The sequence below is a fragment of the Gobio gobio genome (assembly GCF_949357685.1).
Source record: "Gobio gobio genome assembly, chromosome: 6".
Lineage (NCBI taxonomy): Eukaryota > Metazoa > Chordata > Actinopteri > Cypriniformes > Gobionidae > Gobio > Gobio gobio.
The window spans coordinates 35249911-35274480 of NC_137102.1; the positions used below are offsets into that span (position 1 = coordinate 35249911).

Consider the following 24570-nt stretch of genomic DNA (forward strand, 5'->3'; position numbering starts at 1 on the left):
GGCTGAATAGGCTAAATTAACATAAGCCAGCCAGCGAGTCCAACAAGAAAGTTACCAGTAAGCAAGTTCACCAAGCTATTTTTGTTTGTGTTCAGACTTTCTCAGTTGTCTTTAAATTAATATTTCAGTTAACAGTTTTTCAATTTTCAGTTGTTTTCAGTTAATTTTTTCAGGGGTAGGCTACAGGAGCAGCATAGAGCGCCCTCTCGCGGCTGTAGACGTAAATGTTTTCTCTTGTCAGTCAGTATGAATTTGCAGTACCATGACAAACTATGAAAAAAAGTGTGATATAAAGTCTTAAAGTCCGGAAAATACGGTAATGCATTTAAAAGTTAATTGCCAAACGTATCTTTGTAAAAGTTCACGTTGTTGCAAATGAAATATAACATGGAAAATATTAAATGCTGATTATTATTCATTCAAACCCCTTAACCTCTCTAACCATCGGTCGCACACGTCCACCATGTTGTGTAGTTTTTTTTTTTTAAAACACTTTTAACTCGTGTTTGTGGTTCTGAAATAAACCCTTCTCGAAAGCACAATGGGTTGTGGGCAATACCGTTATAGTGAGCAAGGATCCACATTTCGAAAATCTACCGGAAATAGTAAAACATCCAGAGATTTTAATCTTACATACTATTTAGGATGGATAGTAGCCTATGGACATTGGGATGCAGGGTCTTTAAACTGAGATCTTAAAGGATTTGCTGTCATGTGGCTCCCTCTACTGGACAACATTAGTATTATGGCATTCATCTCTAAATCACATTGATATAAGTGGCTGATATTTTTTATTTTATTATTACAAATTGTGTGTTCAATATACTCAATATACTGCTGTGTGTGCTCGTGGATGTGTGAAATGCAGAGCCAAAATTCCGAGTATGGACACTTGACTACACGTCACATCACTTTCCAATTTCACAATAAAATACAATTCACTGATTTGTGGTACCTTTGAATTTTCAACTTCCATTTTTTATACATAAAGATACATTATTATATCACTTGTTAAATGGTTATTTAATAGTTACATTCAGTCCTGCATTAACAGTGTGATTCAGTCTGTTTGCACCGGGCAATTGTGCAAGGTGGATTTATGCAGTTCACTGAAAGTGTGCAGCTCATGCAGTATGTTCAATAAACGCACAGTTGTTAAATAACTGCGTTGTTCCCTCACGTGATAGTGTCGAACTACAAATCACTAGTAGCCGACGTTCTTTACTGTCCTTACCAGTGCCCGAATTTGTGATATACTGAATCACGAGCTCTGGAGCTGATTTTGCTTTGTCTTTTTATTCTCTGAAATTTTCTGGGGACCCCTTAGGCTTAGAACATTCTGACCCTAGTTTTGAAAACCCCTTGCTCCTACTTCAAAACTTCAGTTTGTGGCTTTGTTGAAGCCATCAGCCCTCAGCCATTCAGCATTTGACTGAAATTACAGAATCGGCAGAAAGCGGACTATCTGGAATGTTTATATGGTTGTCAGTGCATGGGACACTACATATGATGTTGGTTTTAATAAGATTTTCCCAATAAATAGGCAAGAATAAACCTTGTCCACCATGATTCCTGTTCATTCCGACAACAAAGCACTTGAATGCAACAAGCTCGTAATCACGACTTCTAAAATGGGAATTAGGAAATTTCCGATAGCACGTGAAGGCAGCATGATTACACTTTTTTTAATTCTTGTCAACAAAAATCCTGGTGAAAAACTACATTACCCATGATTGTGCAGAGAAATCTTCACTACTCAGAGAATCACGACAAGCAAATCCTGCCTACTCCCATGAAGCAGCTGCGAATGATGCTCTTAATTACTTAAAGCCACAATATGTAATTTTTCGCTGCTGGAGGTCGTTTATTCAAAACAAAGGTGTAGCTTGATGATGCCTTGATCTCGCGGAGCTTTTATTATGTCACAGATGAGCGCTTCCGCTTCTTCCGCTCATGCGTATGTGGGGTAACGCAGCGCTGTTTTATCATATTAGATACATTTGAGTAAGGTGACCAGACGTCCCCGTTTTCCGGGGACAGTCCCGGTTTTTGGTGTTCTGTCCCCGACTGGAGCTGTCCCCGGAAATGTCCCCGTTTTACAGCTTGTTCAAAACAACCCTCAGATATATTGCAAAAAAGCGCCCAATCACCATACAGCAGCTGCTGATTATAGGAGCAATCGTGTAGTGATTATTTTCACCAGCAGATGGCGCTGTGAGCTATACGCTGATGCTTCTTGGACGCGCACGCGCTGCTACTAATGTTACTTCATGAAGAACGTAACCGAGAGCAGAGCGCCATTATCGCCAAATATCAAAAGAAACATCATTATCGCTTTCAAGGTAGTAACATACTAACTATTCATGTTAAATTAAAGGAATACTGTTTGTATGTGCTTTATAACAGAGCCTCAACAGGGTGCGGGACTCCGCAGTCACAAAGCAGGGATTAACTTACCACATTATCTGAACTATAAAAAAGCCTAAACAATTACACTTGTAACAAATACATGTGCAGAATACACATACTTTCTGTTTAAAATAAGCCTAAAATGCAAAATATTAAGACCAATTGGATAGTAAGAGTTATTTTCAAGCACAAACATAACAAAACAGTAAAAAAAGTAATCTAAATAGTATAAACTTGTGAAAATAAAAATATTAAATACAATTATAAAATGATTATTTATCATATGTTGTTTTATTTTTGTAATGTGTTTTTGTTAAGTCATGTTTTAATATTGTTTTGAACTGCTTGTTATTTGTTACTATTAACTGGTTTCTTTCTTTTTTTTTTTGCGGGTGCGTTGAATTGTATTATATCTAGAAAAAAATCTTTATAATCAAACTAAATCATAATAATTATTAATGTTAAAAATAATATAGGGAGCCCACAACAACAATAACAACAAAACCATTAAAAAAAATTATTGTCCCTGTTTTTTAATTAAAAGCTAAAAACAAATGAGATTTTAGTGATAATTTGACCACTGAAATAGGAACCACTACCCGGTTTCCATTTCAGAAATCTGGTCACCTTACATTTGAGTGTGTTGAAAGTTGTTATAATGCTACTCTGTGCGTTCGCTTGGCGACTACTATGACACAATTGTTGCACACTGCAGTAAGCTAGATCGTTATTAGGCATGGTAAAACATATGGTAGCCTATCGCGGTAAATCAAGAAAACGAGATTACTGTGTTGAGCTTTAGAACAGTGATTAGTTTTCTGTGGATGAATGTATCCTAACAGTTGCTCACCTGTCTAATCAAACGAATAATATATAAAGCGTATTTGGTGTTATATGGTTTCTACAAAATAAAACTGGAAATTAAGTTTAAATTAATATTTAATCCAACAATCTTACATATTGTGCCTATATATTTTATATGCATATTTTGCAATAAACATAAAAATATGTTGTCTTTATTTATATATTCAACATCTTTAAATCAATAGTTTTATATTTATTTGATATGTTGTTTGCAATACTTCACAGTTGTTCTTTACCTCATTATAAAGCCATTAATACTTTTTTTGCATCAAATCATAGTTTGGAATTCTGTGATTGACCTCATAGCATGTTGGTTTAGTTTATGGCTTATATAATTAAGACATATAATTATTAATATAATAAAAAAAAAAATTTATGATCTTTTTTTTAATTTATTTTTTATTGCAGATAAACATTAACATACTGTATAAACATTACATTACAATAAGCGTTACAAGCAAAATGGATGACAGTATAAAGTTATAAGAACAGTGGGAAGGAAAGTAAAAAAAGAAAAAAAGAAAAAAAAAGGCAAGGAATCGAATTACACAATTTTTAACAAATCGTTGTATAATTCCACAAGTTTGACACTTTATTTGTTGTTAACTTTTTTTAGTGTCCTGATTAAATAGTTCAAGTCACAAAGGAAATTATTAAATGTAGGTGTTGATGATCAAAACTTGCATTTATGAATATAGTATTTTGCCAGTAAGATGCATACATTTCCTATATAATCTATGTTATGATTACAATGAGAAAAATAACAAATTATATCACACATGGTTAAATCAATAACAAAACTGGACTTTGAAGCAATGAATTTTGACAAATCAGCCAGAATTCTTTGATAAGGGGGCACATGTAGAAAAGATGATCAATTGACTCAATATTGGAATTACAAAAATTACAATTCAAATTAACATTACCAAATTTAGATGTAATCTCATTGGTTGGGTAAATATTATGCAAATTTTTAAAATGTAATTCTTTAACTTTATTTGGTATACAAAATTTATAAGGTAGTAACCATGCTTTTTTTTCCAATTGATCTTATCTATTCGAGAATTCCCAAAAAAAATTCCCCTTGGGGTGATTCGTTTCCTTAACTGAAGCATGTTTCTTATAGATTTATTACTACATTTTGGGTCATAAATACTCTTGTCTTCAATCAGGAAATTCTGTTCAATTTTAGCTATCACATCAAAAGATAGATGACATCTCATTAAATGAACAAGTCCTTTTGGTATAGCTTTTACCACTGTGAGAAATTCCTTGTGTACAACAGGGAAATTGTATTTAGACATGAAATCATAATAAGAATAAGCATTCCCTTGTGGATCTAGAATATCGCAGAGATAATCAATACCTTTTTCATGCCAGTTATTAAGGAAAATCGACTTGTTCTTTACCAAAATGTTCTATTATTCCATAGCTTCACTTTATGGGGAGAGAAATTGTGAACAAAACAAAGTTTCCATGCCAGAAGAGCTTGTTCATGAAATTTAGAAAGCTTTATAGGGAGTTTAGAATGGGAGAAGTTACAAGTTAACAGAAATTTAAGCCCTCCCACTTTTTTAAAGATATTGTGTGGGATAAAATACAGAGTCTGATGAATTAACACAATTCTTTGCCCAATTCACTTTGAAAGTATTATTAATGTAAAAAAAATCAAGCATGTCAAAGCCTCCGTCAGCTTTTTTACCACATAAAACCTGTTTTTTCAAATGTTGATGTTTGTTTTTCCAAAAAAAAGTTGAACAGTAAACTATTGATTTGTTTACAGGTATTATTATGGACAAATAATGAAAAGGATGGGTATATAAAGCGAGATAGACCTTCAGCCTTTATTAAAAGAACTCGACCAAGAAGTGATAAATCTCTTTGAAGCCAATTGTTAAATGTTAGTTTTGTTTTTTTAACTTTAGGAAGAAAATTCATTTCTTGCCTAAAGGTGATTTTCTTAGATATATAGATGCCAAGATATTTCACGCTATCTTTAATGGGTATATTACAAACAGAGGTTTCAATGTTATCAAATAAACAAAGAATTTCACACTTAGGAATGTTTAGCTTTAAGCCTGAAGCCTCTGAAAAGGCTTATTTATGATCTTTTATTTAGCCTCTTCGGCCCGCTGTGACGTCATTACGCCATTACGTCGGATCCGGGATTACGCCGCCTGGTTCGACCGAGGGAAAGGTTGTTTGAGCCAGTAAGGATTTAAGGTCTGTAGTACAACAGCATGATTCAACATGGTTTTTAGCGCATGTATTTCAAAAACATGGCATTATTTATTTATTATCGCCAACTCAAAATAATGTATTGAACGTAACATGGTAATGATTTGTTTGCTGATAGTTGGTCTCTCGTAAATGGCGCCAAAACTGTGTTGATATTCTGTTGTTGTTCATGTGTTACACGTTTTCTGTGCAAAGCGCATCCACGCATGAGGAACACTGATTTAATTTCCTTTTTCTTTCTTTCTACTGTTAATTCTTATCAAACTCTTCCAGACACGCAGGAAAAACTCCAGGTGAAACAACTGAGATCCACGTGGCATAGATAAACATGGAGTTTATTAAAGAAGAGATGCAGGACATCGGTGATCCAGAACCATGCATAGTGAAAGAAGAGGAAACTGAGGAGCTATTAGGTTGGTGTACTCCGGTAAAGTTGGTTTTATATTCGCACATTCGGACTTCCGCGATCTCAATATAACTGCAATAAGTGCATGTTTGCAAATTGTAAACAGCGACATGATATTGTGAAGCAATGATTGTCAAGCTACAACCGTTTTTACAATTGAAAAAAATGGCCAATTATTATTTTAACGGCATTCTTACTTGCGAATGTCCACCGAATGTCCAATGTAGTGTGGAAAACCAGTTAGGGACCGTATAAAAAGTGATTTTTTTTTTATTGTGTGCAAACAGATAACTGCATTTTAGCCAGCTATAGATGTAGCTACCAGCAAATATGACTCACATTATAATGCTATATATTTTACTTTAGAAACAATTAAAAATGCATTATAATGATGGTGTTTAAAAAGATGTTTAGGAAATGAAAAACATGTACATGAGCTGTAATTTGATATCCTGTCATGTGCAAATTCATGTGTAATCTCCTGAACATAGTTAATCGCTTCATTTTACATTTTACATTTGTTTATTTGCCTTAAAATGAGCAAGAACTCTATTGGTATGTTGGTTTTAACAATGACATTTGATTTATTTCAATAGGTTTTGAAAACATGGGCCGACTGCGGCAAAGAAAGTTGGAACATCTCGGATCTTCTTGGACCCTACAGATCATACTGCAGCCCATGTCTTGCTGTTTTATTCACCTCTGATTTTCAGTGATATATAGACTTGCAGTAAAGAAGAACAACGTAACCGTGTTGTCTTGGTGTTGAATAAAAAAATTTAAAGAATGGCTAAATTATCGTTGATGTTTTCCTGTTGTATCATATCTTTGTTTAAACCAAAAGTCTCCTAATATCACAGTTCATGTGCATTTTTTGCTGTTTACAGTCAATCAGAAATATCACAGTCCATGGAACTGAATCCATCAGATTATTGACAAATACTCAGAAAGCATGACAACAAACATGATGTGTATTTTTGGTGAACAATTAAAAAACTACTGGAAAATCTCTGTTCAAGATGGTTTATAAACAATTTGTGCCTCACATGTATACCATCACTATGCTGTTCAATGACACACCATCCAGTCCAATAGAGACAGAGTGCATTTAGGCCACGCCCACACGTGGACTTCTGTGTTTTTGGTTGTGGGTTTTGTTTAGTTTGTTTGCTGTACATTTTGTGACATATCAGCTTTTAGATATTGTTCTGTTTTTTGTTATAAGTCAGAAATGACAAGGAGGCGCTTCAGGCAATGCAAAGTCAATGGAGAGCGTTGCTTTATGTATTATTCTTTTCCAAAAACAACTGCTGTGCTATAACCATCTGGCCGGCGGCGACGTGCCAACTGAGTTTGGTGACGGTACAGTGAAGTACAGTGAATTTATTGCATATTCTTCATTATGAATAATCATAAAAAATATGAATTCATATTCTTTTTCAAAAACAACTGCTGTACTATAACCATCTGGCCAGCGGCGACGTGCCAACTGAGTTTGGTGACGGTACAGTGAAGTACAGTGAATTTATTGCATATTCTTCATTATGAAAAATCATAAAAAATATGAATTCATATTCTTTTCAAAAACAACTGCTGTACTATAACCATCTGGCCAGCGGCAACGTGTCAACTGAGTTTGGTGACGGTACAGTGAAGTACAGTAAACTTATTGAATATTCTTCATTGTGAAAAATCATAAAAAATATGAATTCATATTCTTTTCCAATAATAACTGCTGTACTATAACCATCTGGCCAGCGGCGATGTGCCTACTGAGCTTGGTGACGGTACAGGGAAGTACAGTGAATTTATTGCATATTCTTCATTATGAATAATCATAAAAAATATGAATTCATATTCTTTTTAAAAAACAACTGCTGTACTATAACCATCTGGCCAGCGGCGACATGCCAACTGAGTTTGGTGACGGTACAGTGAAGTACAGTAAACTTATTGAATATTCTTCATTGTGAAAAATCATAAAAAATATGAATTCATATTATTTTTCAAAAACAACTGCTGTGCCATAACCATCTGGCCAGCGGCGACGTGCCTACTGAGTTTGGTGACGGTACAGTGAAGTACAGTGAATTTATTGCATATTCTTCATTATGAATAATCATAAAAAATATGAATTCATATTCTTTTTCAAAAACAACTGCTGTACTATAACCATCTGGCCAGCGGCGACATGCCAACTGAGTTTGGTGACGGTACAGTGAAGTACAGTGAATTTATTGCATATTCTTCATGAATAATCATAAAAAATATAAATTCATATTCTTTTTCAAAAACAACTGCTGTGCTATAACCATCTGGCCAGCGGCGACGTGCCAACTGAGTTTGGTGACGGTACAGGGAAGTACAGTGAATTTATTGCATATTCTTCATTATGAATAATCATAAAAAATATGAATTCATATTCTTTTCCAAAAACAACTGCTGTACTATAACCATCTGGCCAGCGGCGACGTGTCAACTGAGTTTGGTGGCGGTACAGTGAAGTACAGTAAACTTATTGAATATTCTTCATTGTGAAAAATCATAAAAAATATGAATTCATATTCTTTTCCAAAAACAACTGCTGTACTATAACCATCTGGCCAGCGGCGACATGCCAACTGAGTTTGGTGACGGTACAGTGAAGTACAGTGAATTTATTGAATATTCTTCATGAATAATCATAAAAAATATAAATTCATATTCTTTTTCAAAAACAACTGCTGTGCTATAACCATCTGGCCAGCGGCGACGTGCCAACTGAGTTTGGTGACGGTACAGTGAAGTACAGTGAATTTATTGCATATTCTTCATTATGAATAATCATAAAAAATATGAATTCATATTCTTTTTCAAAAACAACTGCTGTACTATAACCATCTGGCCAGCGGCGACGTGTCAACTGAGTTTGGTGACGGTACAGTGAAGTACAGTAAACTTATTGAATATTCTTCATTGTGAAAAATCATAAAAAATATGAATTCATATTCTTTTTCAAAAACAACTGCTGTGCCATAACCATCTGGCCAGCGGCGACGTGCCTACTGAGTTTGGTGACGGTACAGTGAAGTACAGTGAATTTATTGCATATTCTTCATTATGAATAATCATAAAAAATATGAATTCATATTCTTTTTCAAAAACAACTGCTGTACTATAACCATCTGGCCAGCGGCGACATGCCAACTGAGTTTGGTGACGGTACAGTGAAGTACAGTGAATTTATTGAATATTCTTCATGAATAATCATAAAAAATATGAATTCATATTCTTTTCCAAAAACAACTGCTGTACTATAACCATCTGGCCAGCGGCGACGTGCCAACTGAGTTTGGTGACGGTACAGTGAAGTACAGTGAATTTATTGAATATTCTTCATGAATAATCATAAAAAATATAAATTCATATTCTTTTTCAAAAACAACTGCTGTGCTATAACCATCTGGCCAGCGGCGACGTGCCAACTGAGTTTGGTGACGGTACAGGGAAGTACAGTGAATTTATTGCATATTCTTCATTATGAATAATCATAAAAAATATGAATTCATATTCTTTTCCAAAAACAACTGCTGTACTATAACCATCTGGCCAGCGGCGACGTGTCAACTGAGTTTGGTGACGGTACAGTGAAGTACAGTAAACTTATTGAATATTCTTCATTGTGAAAAATCATAAAAAATATGAATTCATATTCTTTTCCAAAAACAACTGCTGTAATATAACCATCTGTCCAGCGGCGATGTGCCTACTGAGTTTGGTGACGGTACAGTGAAGTACAGTGAATTTATTGCATATTCTTCATTATGAATAATCATAAAAAATATGAATTCATATTCTTTTTCAAAAACAACTGCTGTACTATAACCATCTGGCCAGCGGCGACGTGTCAACTGAGTTTGGTGACGGTACAGTGAAGTACAGTAAACTTATTGAATATTCTTCATTGTGAAAAATCATAAAAAATATGAATTCATATTCTTTTTCAAAAACAACTGCTGTGCCATAACCATCTGGCCAGCGGCGACGTGCCTACTGAGTTTGGTGACGGTACAGTGAAGTACAGTGAATTTATTGCATATTCTTCATTGTGAAAAATCATAAAAAATATTAATTCAAATTCTTTTCCACAAACAACTGCTGTACTATAACAATCTGGTCAGCGGGGACATGCCAACTGAGTTTGGTGATGGTACAGTAGAGTACAGTGAATATTTTGAATATTGTTCATTTGGAAAAATCATAAAAAATATTCAGTCCTATTCTTTTTCAAAAACAAGTTCTGTACTATAACAATCTGGTCAGCGGGGACATGCCAACTGAGTTTGGTGATGGTACAGTAGAGTACAGTGAATATTTTGAATATTGTTCATTTGGAAAAATCATAAAAAATATTAATTCATATCCTTTTTCAAAATCAAGTGCTGTACTAGAACAATCTGGTCATCGGGGACATGCCAACTGAGTTTGGTGACGGTACAGTGAAGTACAGTGAATTTATTGAATATTGTTCATTATGAATAATCATAAAAAATATTAATTCATATTCTTTTTCAAAAACAACTGCTGTACTATAACCATCTGGCCAGCGGTGACGTGCCAACTGAGTTTGGTGACGGTACAGTGGAGTACAGTGAAGTTATTGAATTTTGTTCATAAAAATGTGCAAAAACACATTTGTAAATGTGTTATAAGCTCTTTTTGTAGTAAAGCTTTTGGGGTTTTGCACTTTGCAGACAGTCCCTTCGAATCCGCTTCTCAGCCGTCTGCGCATAGACATCAGTGTATTTTTTTCCACTGCGGTGGAAAGCTTATTTTGAGGAAAATAAAGTTCTAGCTGCTTGTCTACGTTACTACGGTTGAAAAGAGGTGTTGTTTGTGTAGTAAAAGCGTTTAGCTCACAAGTTAATTCCATCCATCCATCCATCCATCCATCATCTTCCGCTTATCCGGGGCCGGGTCGCGGGGGCAACAGTCTAAGCAGAGACACCCAGACTTCCCTCTCTCTAGCCACTTCCTCCAGCTCTTCCGGGGGAACCCCGAGGCGTTCCCAGGCCAGCCGGGAGACATAGTCCCTCCAGCGTGTCCTAGGTCTTCCCCGGGGCCTCCTCCCGGTGGGACGTGCCCAGAACACCTCCCTGGGAAGGCGTCCAGGAGGCATCCGAAATAGATGCCCGAGCCACCTCAGCTGGCTCCTCTCGATGTGGAGGAGCAGCGGCTCTACTCCGAGTTCCTCCCGAGTGACCGAGCTCCTCACCCTATCTCTAAGGGAGCGCCCAGCCACCCTACGGAGAAAGCTCATTTCGGCCGCCTGTATCCGGGATCTTGTCCTTTCGGTCATGACCCAAAGCTCATGACCATAGGTGAGAGTAGGAACGTAGATTGACCGGTAAATCGAGAGCTTTGCCTTGCAGCTCAGCTCCTTCTTTACCACGACAGACCGGTACATCGACCGCATTACTGCAGAAGCTGCACCGATCCGTCTGTCAATCTCCCGTTCCATCCTTCCCTCACTCGTGAACAAGACCCCAAGATACCTGAACTCCTCCACTTGAAACAGGAACTCTCCACCCACCTGAAGCGGGCAAGCCACCCTTTTCCGACTGAGAACCATGGCCTCGGACTTGGAGGTGCTGATTCTCATCCCAGCCGCTTCACACTCGGCCGCAAACCGTCCTAGTGCACGCTGAAGGTCCTGGCTCGAGGAAGCCAACACGACAACATCATCCGCAAAAAGCAGTGACGAAATCGTGTGGTCCCCAAACCGGACACTCTCCGGCCCCTGATTGCACCTAGAAATTCTGTCCATAAAAATTATGAACAGAACCGGTGACAAAGGGCAGCCCTGCCGGAGTCCAACATGCACCGGGAACAAGTCTGACTTACTGCCGGTAATGCGGACCAAGCTCCTGCTCTGGTCGTACAGGGACTGAACAGCCCTAAGCAGGGGGCCGCCGACCCCATACTCCCAGAGCACCCTCCACAGAATGCCACGTGGAACACAGTCGAATGCCTTCTCCAAATCCACAAAACACATGTGGACTGGTTGGGCACCCTGGAAAGACCACACTGGTCCTGAATCCGAGGTTCCACCATCGGCCGAATTCTCCTCTCCAGTACCCTGGCATAGACTTTCCCGGGGAAGCTGAGAAGGTTGATCCCCCTATAACTGGAACACACTCTCCGGTCCCCCTTCTTGAAAAGAGGGACCACCACCCCGGTCTGCCAGTCCAGAGGTACTGTCCCCGACCGCCACGCGATGCTGCAGAGGCGTGTCAGCCAAGACAGCCCCACAACATCCAGAGACTTGAGGTACTCAGGGCGGATCTCATCCAACCCCGGTGCCTTGCCACCGAGGAGCTTTTTAACCACCTCGATGACTTCAGCCCGGTGATGGACGAGTCCACCTCTGAATCCCCAGCCACTGCTTCCTCAACGGAAGACATGTCGGTGGGATTGAGGAGATCCTCGAAGTATTCCTTCCACCGCCCGACGATATCCCCAGTTGAGGTCAACAGGTGCCCATCTCCACTGTAAACAGTGTTGGTAGGGCACTGCTTCCCCCTCCTGAGGCGTCGAACGGTTTGCCAGAATCTCTTCGAGGCCGACCAATAGTCTTTCTCCATGGCCTCACCAAACTCCTCCCAGGCCCGATTTTTTGCCTCCACGACTACCCGGGCTGCAGTCTGCTTAGCCTGCTGGTACCGGTCAGCTGCCTCCGGAGTCCCACAAGCCATCCAGGCCCGATAGGACTCCTTCTTCAGCTTGACGGCATCCCTTACTTCCGGTGTCCACCACCGGGTTCGGGGATTGCCGCCTCGACAGGCACTAGACACCTTACGGCCACAGCCCCCGAGCGGCCGCAGCGACAATGGAGGTGGAGAACATGGTCCACTCGGACTCAATATCTCCAGACTCCCTCGGGATCCGGTCGAAGTTCTGCCGGAGGTGGGAGTTGAAGATCTCTCTGACAGGGGGCTCGGCCAAACGTTCCCAACAGACCCTCACAGTACGTTTGGGTCCGCCGGGTCTGTCCAGCTTCCTCCCCCGCCATCGGATCCAACTCACCACCAGGTGGTGATCAGTTGACAGCTCCGCCCCTCTCTTCACCCGAGTGTCCAAGACATATGGCCGAAGGTCTGATGACACAACCACAAAGTCGATCATCGACCTCCGGCCTAGGGTGTCCTGGTGCCACGTGCACTGATGGACACCCTTATGCTTGAACATGGTGTTCGTTATGGACAAACCGTGGCTAGCACAGAAATCCAATAACAGAACACCGCTCGGGTTCAGATCAGGGGGGCCGTTAATTGATCCGGAAAATTCGAATCTGTGAATATGCTAAATGTACAGTACAACTTATACCATCACTGTCTTCTGTTAGGTGCTTCATTCACACACATTGCACTTCAATTGTTTTTGTCTTTAAAACAAGCTGTAAAATATTTATTTGACCCTAAAGAACATACTACAAGTCTTAGTATTTACTGTAGATCTTTGATTTATACCATCACTGTGTTCTATAGGGTTCTTCATTGACAACACTTCCAGTTCAATAACTTTTGAAAGGAGGCTCACGCCGCTTTAAAACAAGTTGTAAAATATTTATTTGACCCTAAATAACACACTACAAGTCTTTAATGTAGTAGTATTTACTCTAGATCTTTGATTTATACCATCACTGTGTTCTATAGGGTTCTTCATTGACAACACTTCTAGTTCAATAGCTTTTGAAAGGAGGCTCACGACGCTTTAAAACAAGTTGTAAAATATTTATTTGACCTTAAAGAACATACTACAAGTCTTTAATGTATTAGTATTTTCAAAATATTTATGTGACCTAAAATAACTTAATTAATGTAGTAATAATGTAGTAGTAATTTAATGTAGTAGTATTTTCACCTTATACCTTCAATGTGTCTGTAATGATTATTACATATTTTTTTAAGTTACAAAGCACACCCTATAAAACATGGTCAACTGTAAAGAGTTCACTTGACATTGTAATACTACTAGTATTACACTACCAGACTATTACCAGACACCTCTTACAGGGCAGGGCACCTCTTACATCTGCCCCCACCACCCAAGGAGAGGATTTCTCATCGGTCTAAAAGTTTACTTTACCCACCAAACCAATTCCTAAAGTTAAGGCAAGAGCCATAAAATATAAAATATAGACTGCAACACATCTACTTCATCTTCTTACAAAGCACAGTTTATGTTAATGGTTATTGACTGTTAACACAACAGTTCACAGGACAAATCCATTAACAGATAAATGAATGCATGGTAACCGTTTCTTATCATGTTTGGTCTCTATCTGTTCCATACGATGCCTTTTATATTTTAAAAGAGGTTTGGTAAAGAAATAATGCATGGGTAAAACATTAAAGACATTGTTTTAACACGCCACTTTATGCTATGCAAATGAGTTCCACACTAGGGTGGGCAACATCGTGGCTACTTTAGATACCAGTGGCCAATCACACTCCAGGATCGGAAAGGCGCCAGATTTCAATCTCCTCCTCATCAGAAAGGAATAAATATGTCCCCCGGGTAGACAACCCTTGTTCTGCGTTTCCAACTCAATGGGGAAGGAGACACTACCACGTCCTGTGCTTCTGACCTGACGAAGAAAATTTTCCTCAGTGACACAGCCAGCTTGCAATGGACCCTGTGAAGATTTGACTGACCCAGCTGCCTGGTCCACTTTTTTTTGGTTGCTCCCTCTACACATCTGACACATGTGGAATGCTGATCTGGCCCACATGCTGTGTGGAATGACGGCCCTTGGGTGGCCCAATCCACTCCTAACCATTATCATCATCACCGGATGTCATTTTCCTTCCTTTGCTACCTCAAATTTATTTTACATTTACATTTATGCATTTGGCTGACACTTTTATCCAAAGCGACTTACAGTGCCCTTATTACAGGGACAATCCCCCTGGAGCAACATGGAGTAAAGTGCCTTGCTCAAGGACACACTGGTGGTGACTGCTGGGATCGAACCAACAACCTTCTGCATATCAGTTCCATGGTTTAACCCACTGGACCACCATCTCATTTTGCAAATGCACATTCACAGAAGCCAAAAGACACAAACACATAATACGAGTCACCGTTATGGTGACTTCAAATGAAACACATTACAGTTAAACCCCTGTTAATTCTTAATAACATCTTTAATCTTCAGTTGATTTAATCTAAGGCTGTGGCTGAAGTCAGTTGTAGTGCTTGTGTCCTTTTCTGTTATCTTCTTTCTTTCAGTGATTCTGCTTGTTAACAGGCTCATTAAGGCTGATATGATATATTTAATATACACCGATTTTGTGGCTCAGTTAAGGTCCAGTTCTGGTTTATCTCATTGCTCTTAGCTGACATGTGGCATTGCTATGGCCACCTTGTGGCCTAGATCTGGCAAACAGGACCGGTCCACCCAAGGACCGGTCATTCCACGCAGCATGTGGGCTAGATCAGCATTCCACATGTGCCAGCTGTGGGCCGGATCTGGTCAGACACAATGTTGTTATCTACTGGATCGCAACTCTGCACTCTTCTCACTGCACGCTACCTGCATGACCAGTGGAAGATATCTCTACTGCGATGGTGGTCCAGTGGGTTAAACCACTGAACTGATACGCAGAAGGTTGCTGGTTCGATCCCAGCGGTCACCACCAGTGTGTCCTTGAGCAAGGCACTTTACTCCATGTTGCTCCAGAGGTATTGTCCCTGTATTAAGGTCCCTGTAAGTCGCTTTGGATAAAAGCATCTGCCAAATGCATAAATGTAAATGTTAATGTACTGCCAGACTTACAACCTGACTGTGCGGAACGCAAATATAAACTTACCAAACCTCTTTCTACAGACCTTGGTATTAGTTTATACATACAGCATATGTTTTTCTAACCTGCTTAGATAACAGTTACCTTAGGCTTATTACAATTAATAGGTTTATTATTTGTTTAATGGTAAATAAGCATTTATTTATCACCATTTGCCCGAAACATTAGGTAGAAGCATTCAATTCTCTTCCATTGCTCCATTCTGTTCAACAGCACTGCATTTATCCATTCTGTGTTCAAATCATTTGTTGGTTTTATTGTTTCATTTAGTACTTTTATTTTTGGTTATTATTTTACTGTCCTTTAGAAGTGCATATCCATTACTAACATTATCAATCGTTGAAGTATTTACTCTTGCATATCTATTAATAGCTGTAATTAATTTTATTACACTTTGTCTTCATTGTGTTGATGATGGAAGACTCTACTAGTTGTCCAGACTGTAAAATCCTTCAGATAAATCAGCTGACCAACTCCCTCTAATTTACATTAATTCTGAATTATTGGACACCCAGGAGTGTTCTTATATTGTTAAGATCTAGAAATCACTACGTCATAGATGAATTGGGTAAAAATCACTGCAACATGTAGAGCGCAATAATTTTACATGGGGGAACAGGTTGTTTAAAACTGTCTGTAATGTCTTTCTCTAACCTTACTGAATATACTACTACTACTACTAAGCATTGAACCATAAACAAACTTGGCAAATTTGACATGATGTGACATGCTGTCCACATATGTGGTGCTGAAGGTCTTACATGATCCTAACTGCACCTTCGTTTCAATAACTTTTTTAGTGGTTACCAAATAAACCCCAAACCACTTGAATGTTATTAAACACCCTCCAAAGAACACACTACACCATGGGAATTGACAAATTTATTGCGTTTAGTTGACTGTGAAATGCAGCTGTATGAACAGGTAAAAAAAATCTTATATGGTGGAACAAACAACTCCAAAACTTTTCAAAGTGCACTCTTGCTATTACACCTTGTTTACCATATAACTGGTGATATATCCTGGGGGTAAAAGTCAATAAAAGTCATGTTAAAAAAAATTATAATAATCATGAAATTGTTTTATTTTAATCCTAAAAAGTGGATTGTGGATTGATCAAATGTCACAATTATTTCTCCCTCACAAATGCAAGTTTTTTATTTTATTTTATTTTTATTGCATTCACATAAAAGACCAGCAGAAGACAACAAACACCACAACAATTTTTAAGATGTTGTGGATAACATATCCATACATATTTCTTACAATTTAAACCCACTTTTAGCATAATCTTCTCTAACTGTACAGCTTACAAACACAAATCACATCCATGGTTTTCTTCTGGTGGCAGATTAATGTTGAGGCACTGAACATGAAACCACCTCAAGCATAATTCCCATTGATTCTGGAAGAAAAATATGCCTTGGTATTATTAAATGTAGTTGTGAAAACACATTTTAACTTAAAAGAAATATTCAACAGGCATAGTCAATACCCAGATGCATTGCTCCTTTGTTTGGGCTCTTTCTTTTTGTCCACACACAGAGCAGTACTCCTCTTATGACACTGTAATCATATAAATGTAGATAGGATTATAATTAGTCTCTTTGTCTCCAACGTAGACATAAACTGTTCTTTATACTTTGTACTTTATACCTGATGCCAGCAAACTTTCTTTGGCTACATTTTACCTGTAGTGGCACATCATCTCCTTGCTGGGTGTTATATTTATGCTGTCAGAAATTTTTGGGAACTCTTCCACCTAGAAGGACATCAGTGAAAATTAGTCTCATATGGGAAAAGGCAAGGACAGTGTTTATGTAAACCACTTTCCCCCTTAATTTACCAGTATCACAAAACCACCCTCCTGAAATGAATGTTGGATTGTGCCAGGATTCAACTTGGTGTCCACCCAGTCGTCTCTTCCATACTTATTTCTTCTCATTTGGAAAAAATCTCTGCTTTTGGAAAAATGCAGAGAGTGAGTGTGTGTGTGTGTGTGTGTGTGTGTGTGTGTGTGTGTGTGTGTGTGTGTGTGTGTGTGTGTGTGTGTGTGTGTGAGTGTGTGTGTGTGTGTGTGTGTGTGTGTGTGTGTGTGTGTGTGTGTGTGTGTGTGTGTGTGTGTGTGTGTGTGTGTGTGTGTGTGTGTGTGTTTATTAAGGTCTTAAGCAACACCAACTATGCTAATACCATTACCATGCTTTGGAGCTAAACATGCTAATTAACTTTTTTAATCAAACTATCATACCCATACACAAACTATCATAGCATTTCATTTGAGGGGCAAGCTTGAAAATGGTGTCAGTGTGAGCATGTAGAAACTAAATTGGAGAAAAAGAAAATAAATAAATTCTCAATTAAAGGTCACTGAAAAGATCAAACATCTCTATATAGGCACATCCATGTTTATATGTACTAACTTAACATTTGTATTTGCAGTATTTTTACTTACCACAAATCTCCAGTGTATTGTGCTGATATTTACAAAAGTGATGAGTCCATCATATTCCTCAAAGACCTGTTTATCAGAAATGCAAACGATCATGTCTGTGTACTGTACATGTCAAAATTTACTTTTCACTTTTCGCAATCCTTGCCATGCCATCTGCTCTCTTGTGCCATTTAAAATGACACCTGTGGCTTAGCTGGTAGAGATTTGCACCCTTCATATTAAGATTCATTACTTATCATACTGTGAAATACAAATATAATTGTACAATTATGCCTTTAGATTTGTGTTTTGATATATGTACCTCATCAAATAACCATTCATGTGGCCTCAGCATTTTGAATTCCTTGAGGTACTCCAGATTCTGGCTAGGAGAGTTCACAATGGCTACAACCAGCTCCGTAGGTGGCTTCATCCATAGCATGTTGACCTGTAATGATATGAAGTTCATCCAGTAAATAATAGCGTACATTAATATATGCAATTAATAGTTTTCAGTTTTGTACAACTGACTTTATTACCTCTTCCTCTACATGGAGTACCTTTCCAGGAAGCTGACATGCATCAAAACTCAAACTTTCCTTGCTCTGTGTCACATTCTTGTGGATCCTTTTTTGGGGGGAGCTGGTTTTTGTTGTGAAACAAAAAAATTATTTGGATTTGGTGGATGGGAAACGTTCTCTCTTCTTCTTCATCCAAGTTTCTTAAACTGATCAAGGTTCATATGTGGCGTAGGTTGGAGCACTAGCTTTTGAGGAAGGTTATGCTGAATGATATTCTTCGTATATCTTGCTTGCAGAGATGGATGCATTTTTCTTATGAAGGTTCCTGGTTTGACTTTTGATTCGTTAGTGGAATGTTTGACAATTCCAAACCACTTTTCTGTGTGGCAGTTGGTATCTCTTGTTTTTGGTAGTTTCTTTGTTGCCACCAAGTCTTGTTTATGAGATTCATACCTAGTCAGGTCTCCCAACAGCAAGCCACTCCAAAAAGGGAAAATGCCAAGGTATAGAGCTCCTGAGGTCACGTGACCCATTCTGTTTACGACGCCATTTTGGCAGGCAAGAACAGCCGACGCCAGCATGAGTTTCAAGGCAACGGAGTTCACTGTGCACTTTAATTCAAAAGACATAGACTTGTACATAGCAAAACTTAAGATATTAAACATAACGGATCCCTTTAATGCCCCCGGGGTGCTTTTCATGTGTATGGATAAAGGAACGGATGTTGCACCAGCTGTGCGCAAGTTACAACTAGCCTAGTTTTGACGTAAACGGGCACTAAGTTACAACTTATGCACTCCTAAATATTTTTGCGTTGCACCACTAAACTTAGTTGAAGCTAAAATCTACGTAAAAAATAAATATTTACGGAAACCTCCGATCAGGAGTAACATTAACTGATAGAATAGCAGCAGGCAGACTGAACTGCATCAATACGCTCTTGTTTTACATGACAGACTTCAATTCTTTACACGTATATGATAATGCTGACATATAGGACTACATGCGCTTACATTTTAAGAGACAAAACATGTGAATAGATTAACGTTATATGCGGTTAACACAAACCCGGCGCTGTGTGCATTTGTTCCATATGTCCGTCTTGTGCATGTCAAATAAAAATCATAATCATGCATGTCATAATCAATAAATGTCATTTATTATTTTTTGTTTCAGTATTTATTTATTGATCCTTAATTTCGTTTCAAATAGCCTTTCTTGATGTTATTTATATATAAAAGCACTTCTGTTATTCACGATTAAGTATCGTATTTAATGGGAACTTATTTTTATCATTAGTTATGCGAGGCAAAAGTAGTAAAGAATAAACTCAAATTCACGGCATTTCAACAACTTATTGTGATTTCCCATTTGCTTTCCCCCGCCTGTTCTGGCATCACATCAGCTGTCCATCATGTTGAAATAGTGAGGTTTAAACAGTCTGGTTTTAAATTATTTAATAGATACCAGTGCTACAGCCGCATGGCAGAGTTTAGGCTGCGTGACGTCAACCTCCGGAGCTCTATAGTATTTCCTTTAGGGTCGGATAAATATTTTGCAATGAAGAACCCCATGAAATACACTTATAGTACAAATTCAACATCTAGAGTAAATACTACAACATTAAAAACTTGAAGTATGTTCTTTGGGGTGAAACAAATATTTTACAACTTGTTTTAAAGCGTCGTGAGCCTCCTTTCAAAAGCTATTGAACTGGAAGAGTTGTCAATGAAGAACCCTATAGAACACAGTGATGGTATAAATCAAACATCTAGAGTAAATACTACTACATTAAAGACTTGTAGTGTTATTTAGGGTCAAATAAATATTTTACAACTTGTTTTAAAGCGGCGTGAGCCTCCTTTCAAAAGCTATTGAACTGGAAGATGTGTCAATGAAGAACCCTATAGAACACAGTGATGGTATAGGGGGAGCGTGGGCCACAACCCTTTCACAACCCACAAAAGGGTTTTAACCCTTTCCACACATGCCAGAATGACAAAACTTAGTGTATTTACTAGTTGCCATATCAACATTATTTAGAGAAAACATAGCGCCAAAATTACTGAACATGTATTTAACCATATCAAAAGTACATTTCTTACTTAAGCTTAGTTTTCATCTCTGTTTTTTGTGTTTATTTAAAATAAGACAAATCCAATATTATTTTAATCTTATATCTGTTGAGATGGTTCTTTAATGCTGATCTAACAGCAGAAGACACGAGCTGGGATTTAAATCCCAGTTGTGCAGATGGGGTGTGTGTTAACACTGCGTTACAATGAGCCCCTATTAGAAATGTGTCATTATATTCTATACTTCTATGAATTCTTTTGAGAAACCATGAGAAAAGGGTGAATAATGTCTGAGAGTTAATGTTCAGAAATTATTAATTATTATTATGTTTTGAACTATGCGGTTTAGCTGTATTTAGTGATGTGTTTGTAGTCAAAATGCTTATATTTTTAATGATTAAAAAATTACATTATTTTATTTTAAAAAGTTAATAATTGTATTTTGTTGACAAACTATTTTAGTTTGTCTTGTATATTTTTTTTGATTATATCAGGTAACATTTTAAGCGGTTATTTGGTCATGTTACATTGTGCCCCACCACATGTTACAATGTACCCCACCTATGGGGCATGTTGTCACATTTCACTTCCATTCTTTCGGGGTAAATCAAGAAAAAAGTATACACTGTATTAATGAAACAAAACCACATAATTGTACGAGACATGTGTGCAATTAATGTGGGAAACAATAAATACTCTGAATCCCAAGTGGATTTACACTAACTGAGAAAGTCAAAAAGCGTTAGGTTGTGCCCCACTCTCCCCTAAAACAAAGATCTAGAGTAAATACTACTACATTAAAGACTTGTAGTATGTTCTTAAGAGGATGCAATAATAACAGTGTAAATGATTATATTTATTAAAGTTATTAAATGGATGCCACCTTAATGGGACAATAAAAGCTCTCCCTACACCTACCCCTAACCCCACCCAATAAATGCTTTTATAATTATTAAAGGGGTACTTCAGTGCTGGAAATAGGAATGTGTATTTTAAATTGGTTCATCAGGGGTTTTCAAACTGGGGTCCGGGGACCCCCAGGGGTCATCCAGAAGATTCGAAGGGGTCCCTAGAAGATTTCAGAGAATAAAAAGACAAAGCAAAAATGGCTGAAGTCTACCGAACATTCTAAGCATTTAATTTCTAAATGTTTCTCTCCTTTCTTGCTGTATACATACTAATCGTATATGTTTGTTTTATATCTTTCTAGTGAGTTTTTCTCACTATAGTCCCCTTTATCTTGCTCACCCCTTTAAGTTTAGAAACGCTATGTTGTATTTATAATGTCACACTATTTATCTAACAGTGTAAATGTTTTTTTCATACAATAAAATATATAGATGGGTTTTAGGAAAGGGTCCCTCATAAAAGGTTCATCATATTTGGGGTCCTTGGCATCAGAAAGTTTGAAAACCCCTTATTTATGTAGTAGAAAAGCCTGATCATTTGAATATACTACTGGGTTTCAACTGATACAAAGCTTAATGCTAATCGCTGAAGTAACCCTTTAAAAATTTCTTTAGGCAAATGTTTATTTCCATTTTTATAACATTTTCTTTCCAATGTGATATGTGATGGGAAAATGGAGCAAGCTCTGCAAAAGGCGGATTTGAACCTGCATCGATCACGTCAAAACCAAGATCCATAAGCCTCAAGCTTAACTGAAAACATGTTCTAAATAACAGATATTAACTGAAAAGAACCTTCAAATAACCATCATTTTTTAAAGTGTAGCTACATAATTACTTACATAAATACACACTTATAAATTATGGGGCATTTTGAAGTAAGTAAGTTGTCAAATTAATAAATATCTCATTGTAACATACAAGATCAACATGATAAACACTCCTGAAACACCACTACAGTTAGAATTGATAATTGAAAAATTATAATTTAGAAAATTACAAAATACATTTACATTTATTATTGATGTAAATGCATTTAAAGTATTTTGAAATATTTCAAATGTATTTAAGAGTTTGTCCAAATAAACCTCCTTTATTATGCCATGTTCTCTGATGACTAGTACCATTTACAGTGAATCGTTAGCAGGCTGTCACAATCGAAACATGTAATTTGTAGATGGTCCCTAAAAAAACCGATGACGTCACACCACTCCATAGAGGTAAGCGTGTTTATCAGCTTTAGAAAGACGCCGAGTTCTACAGAAAAATGTGTTGTAGTATGTGCTCATGATAGTCGATAATGATAATTAACCGAAGTTAGCCTTTTTAAATGCATATTACTGAAGTTATTGAACGCCGAATATCGAATGTGCGAATATAAAACCAACTTTACCTAAGTGGTTGGTGTCCATTCTTGATTTGCCAGTAACTTTGTCAGGAACATTACAGTACATTACTTTGATGCATTTGAGAGAGGCTTTTATCTAAAGTAACCTGTACTGCATTTAAGCATTAGGAAAAACAATCGCATTTGGCATTTTAGGAAAGTGGTTCTCAAACTGCAAAACGTACCACCAGAGGTAATGGCTGCGCATTAAATTTCATAAACATTTTATTTAGAATATCCATTTATAATTGTATTATTACTTTATTCATACGGACTCGTTTTACAGAGTATGGGATTTTAATTCAATCTACTGACAATATATCCAAAATAAATGCAAAGGTTCAGTTTATAATAACTTATCCCATTTATTCAATATATATATATATATATATATATATATATATATATATATATATATATATATATATATATATATATATATATATATATATATATATATATATATTAGGGGTGTAACGGTACACGTATTCGTATTGAACCGTTTCGGTACAAGGCTCTCGGTTCGGTGCACGTGTAATCTTTAACAGTTAACAGTCGGCTTGTTTAAAGCGCGGAACACACTTCAATCCTAGTTCCCACACGAACATATTGAGTATTCAGTCCATTTTATCACGAAATTCAAATGATAAATGCATTTTAATGCTCTTTAATGTTACGTGACTGATAGACGCGTATCAGTTCAACTTCAAGCGGCAGCGCGCGCCGCGCGAGTGAACGCGTCGCGATCAGGAAGAGAATAAATATAAATTAATATCTTGTTGAGGATACATTACAACTTACTGAAACGTATCATATGTTGTGTAATCGCTCCATCGGTGATTCAACCGCGGAAAGACAATAAAACAGCTGGTAAACAATGTCGTGTAGAATCACGTTTACCTCAGAAGTCAGTGTCCACAGCTGTTAGCTCACTAACGTTAGAGAGATTAACTCTTTCACTGAATACATGCACTATATTAGCCTATATATTCATTATATTAGCCTATATATATTCATTATATACTACTTAGCCTGTTAGTGATGTCTTGTTTATTTAATGTATGTTTAAATAAACCTGTCATTAAAATTACAGCCACTAAATGATTATATTTCAACAAAAAATTGGAGAAAAAATTATAATAATTCAATTTAGAAGTTACTGCAAAAACTGCCTTATGTGAAGCTTATGAGTGTTGATTATTATATCTAAAAATAAATAGCAACTGAATTTAGGCTAATAGTTTGGGCTCTGTTGTTAATCTTTAATAGCAATATGTAAGTAAGGGCTCCCTATATAGTTTACAGCATTATCTTTAAGAAACTTTTAGTTATAACTGAATTAATTTAAGGACAGACACAATTTTTTTTCATTAAACCACTGTTGAATAAAAATTAATAAAAAGCAATTTTGTAAAACTGCTGTACCGAATCCGTACCGAACCGTGACTTCAAAACCGAGGTACGTACCGAACCGTCAGTTTTG

The 24570-nt window shown here is 37.3% G+C and overlaps 1 protein-coding gene across 7 annotated transcripts in view; it reads left to right on the forward strand.

Moving 5' to 3' along the window:
* The first annotated feature begins 5392 nt into the window (after positions 1 to 5392).
* The window catches only part of LOC307127978 (uncharacterized protein), a 36871-nt gene continuing 17693 nt past the window's right edge, over positions 5393 to 24570 (forward strand). For 2 of the 7 annotated variants that reach the window (XR_013816705.1, XM_079819480.1), the window contains exons 1-2: positions 5423 to 5483; positions 5785 to 5924. Coding sequence is in view for 2 of the 7 variants with exons in the window: in XM_079819480.1 (XP_079675606.1) it covers positions 5840 to 5924 (85 nt within the window). In the remaining 5 variants the exon portion in view is untranslated. Of the gene's footprint in view, positions 5497 to 5784; positions 5939 to 6513; positions 6932 to 24570 lie in introns of those variants that run through there. The other 5 variants (XR_013816704.1, XR_013816706.1, XR_013816708.1 and 2 more) reach the window with 5 other exon arrangements.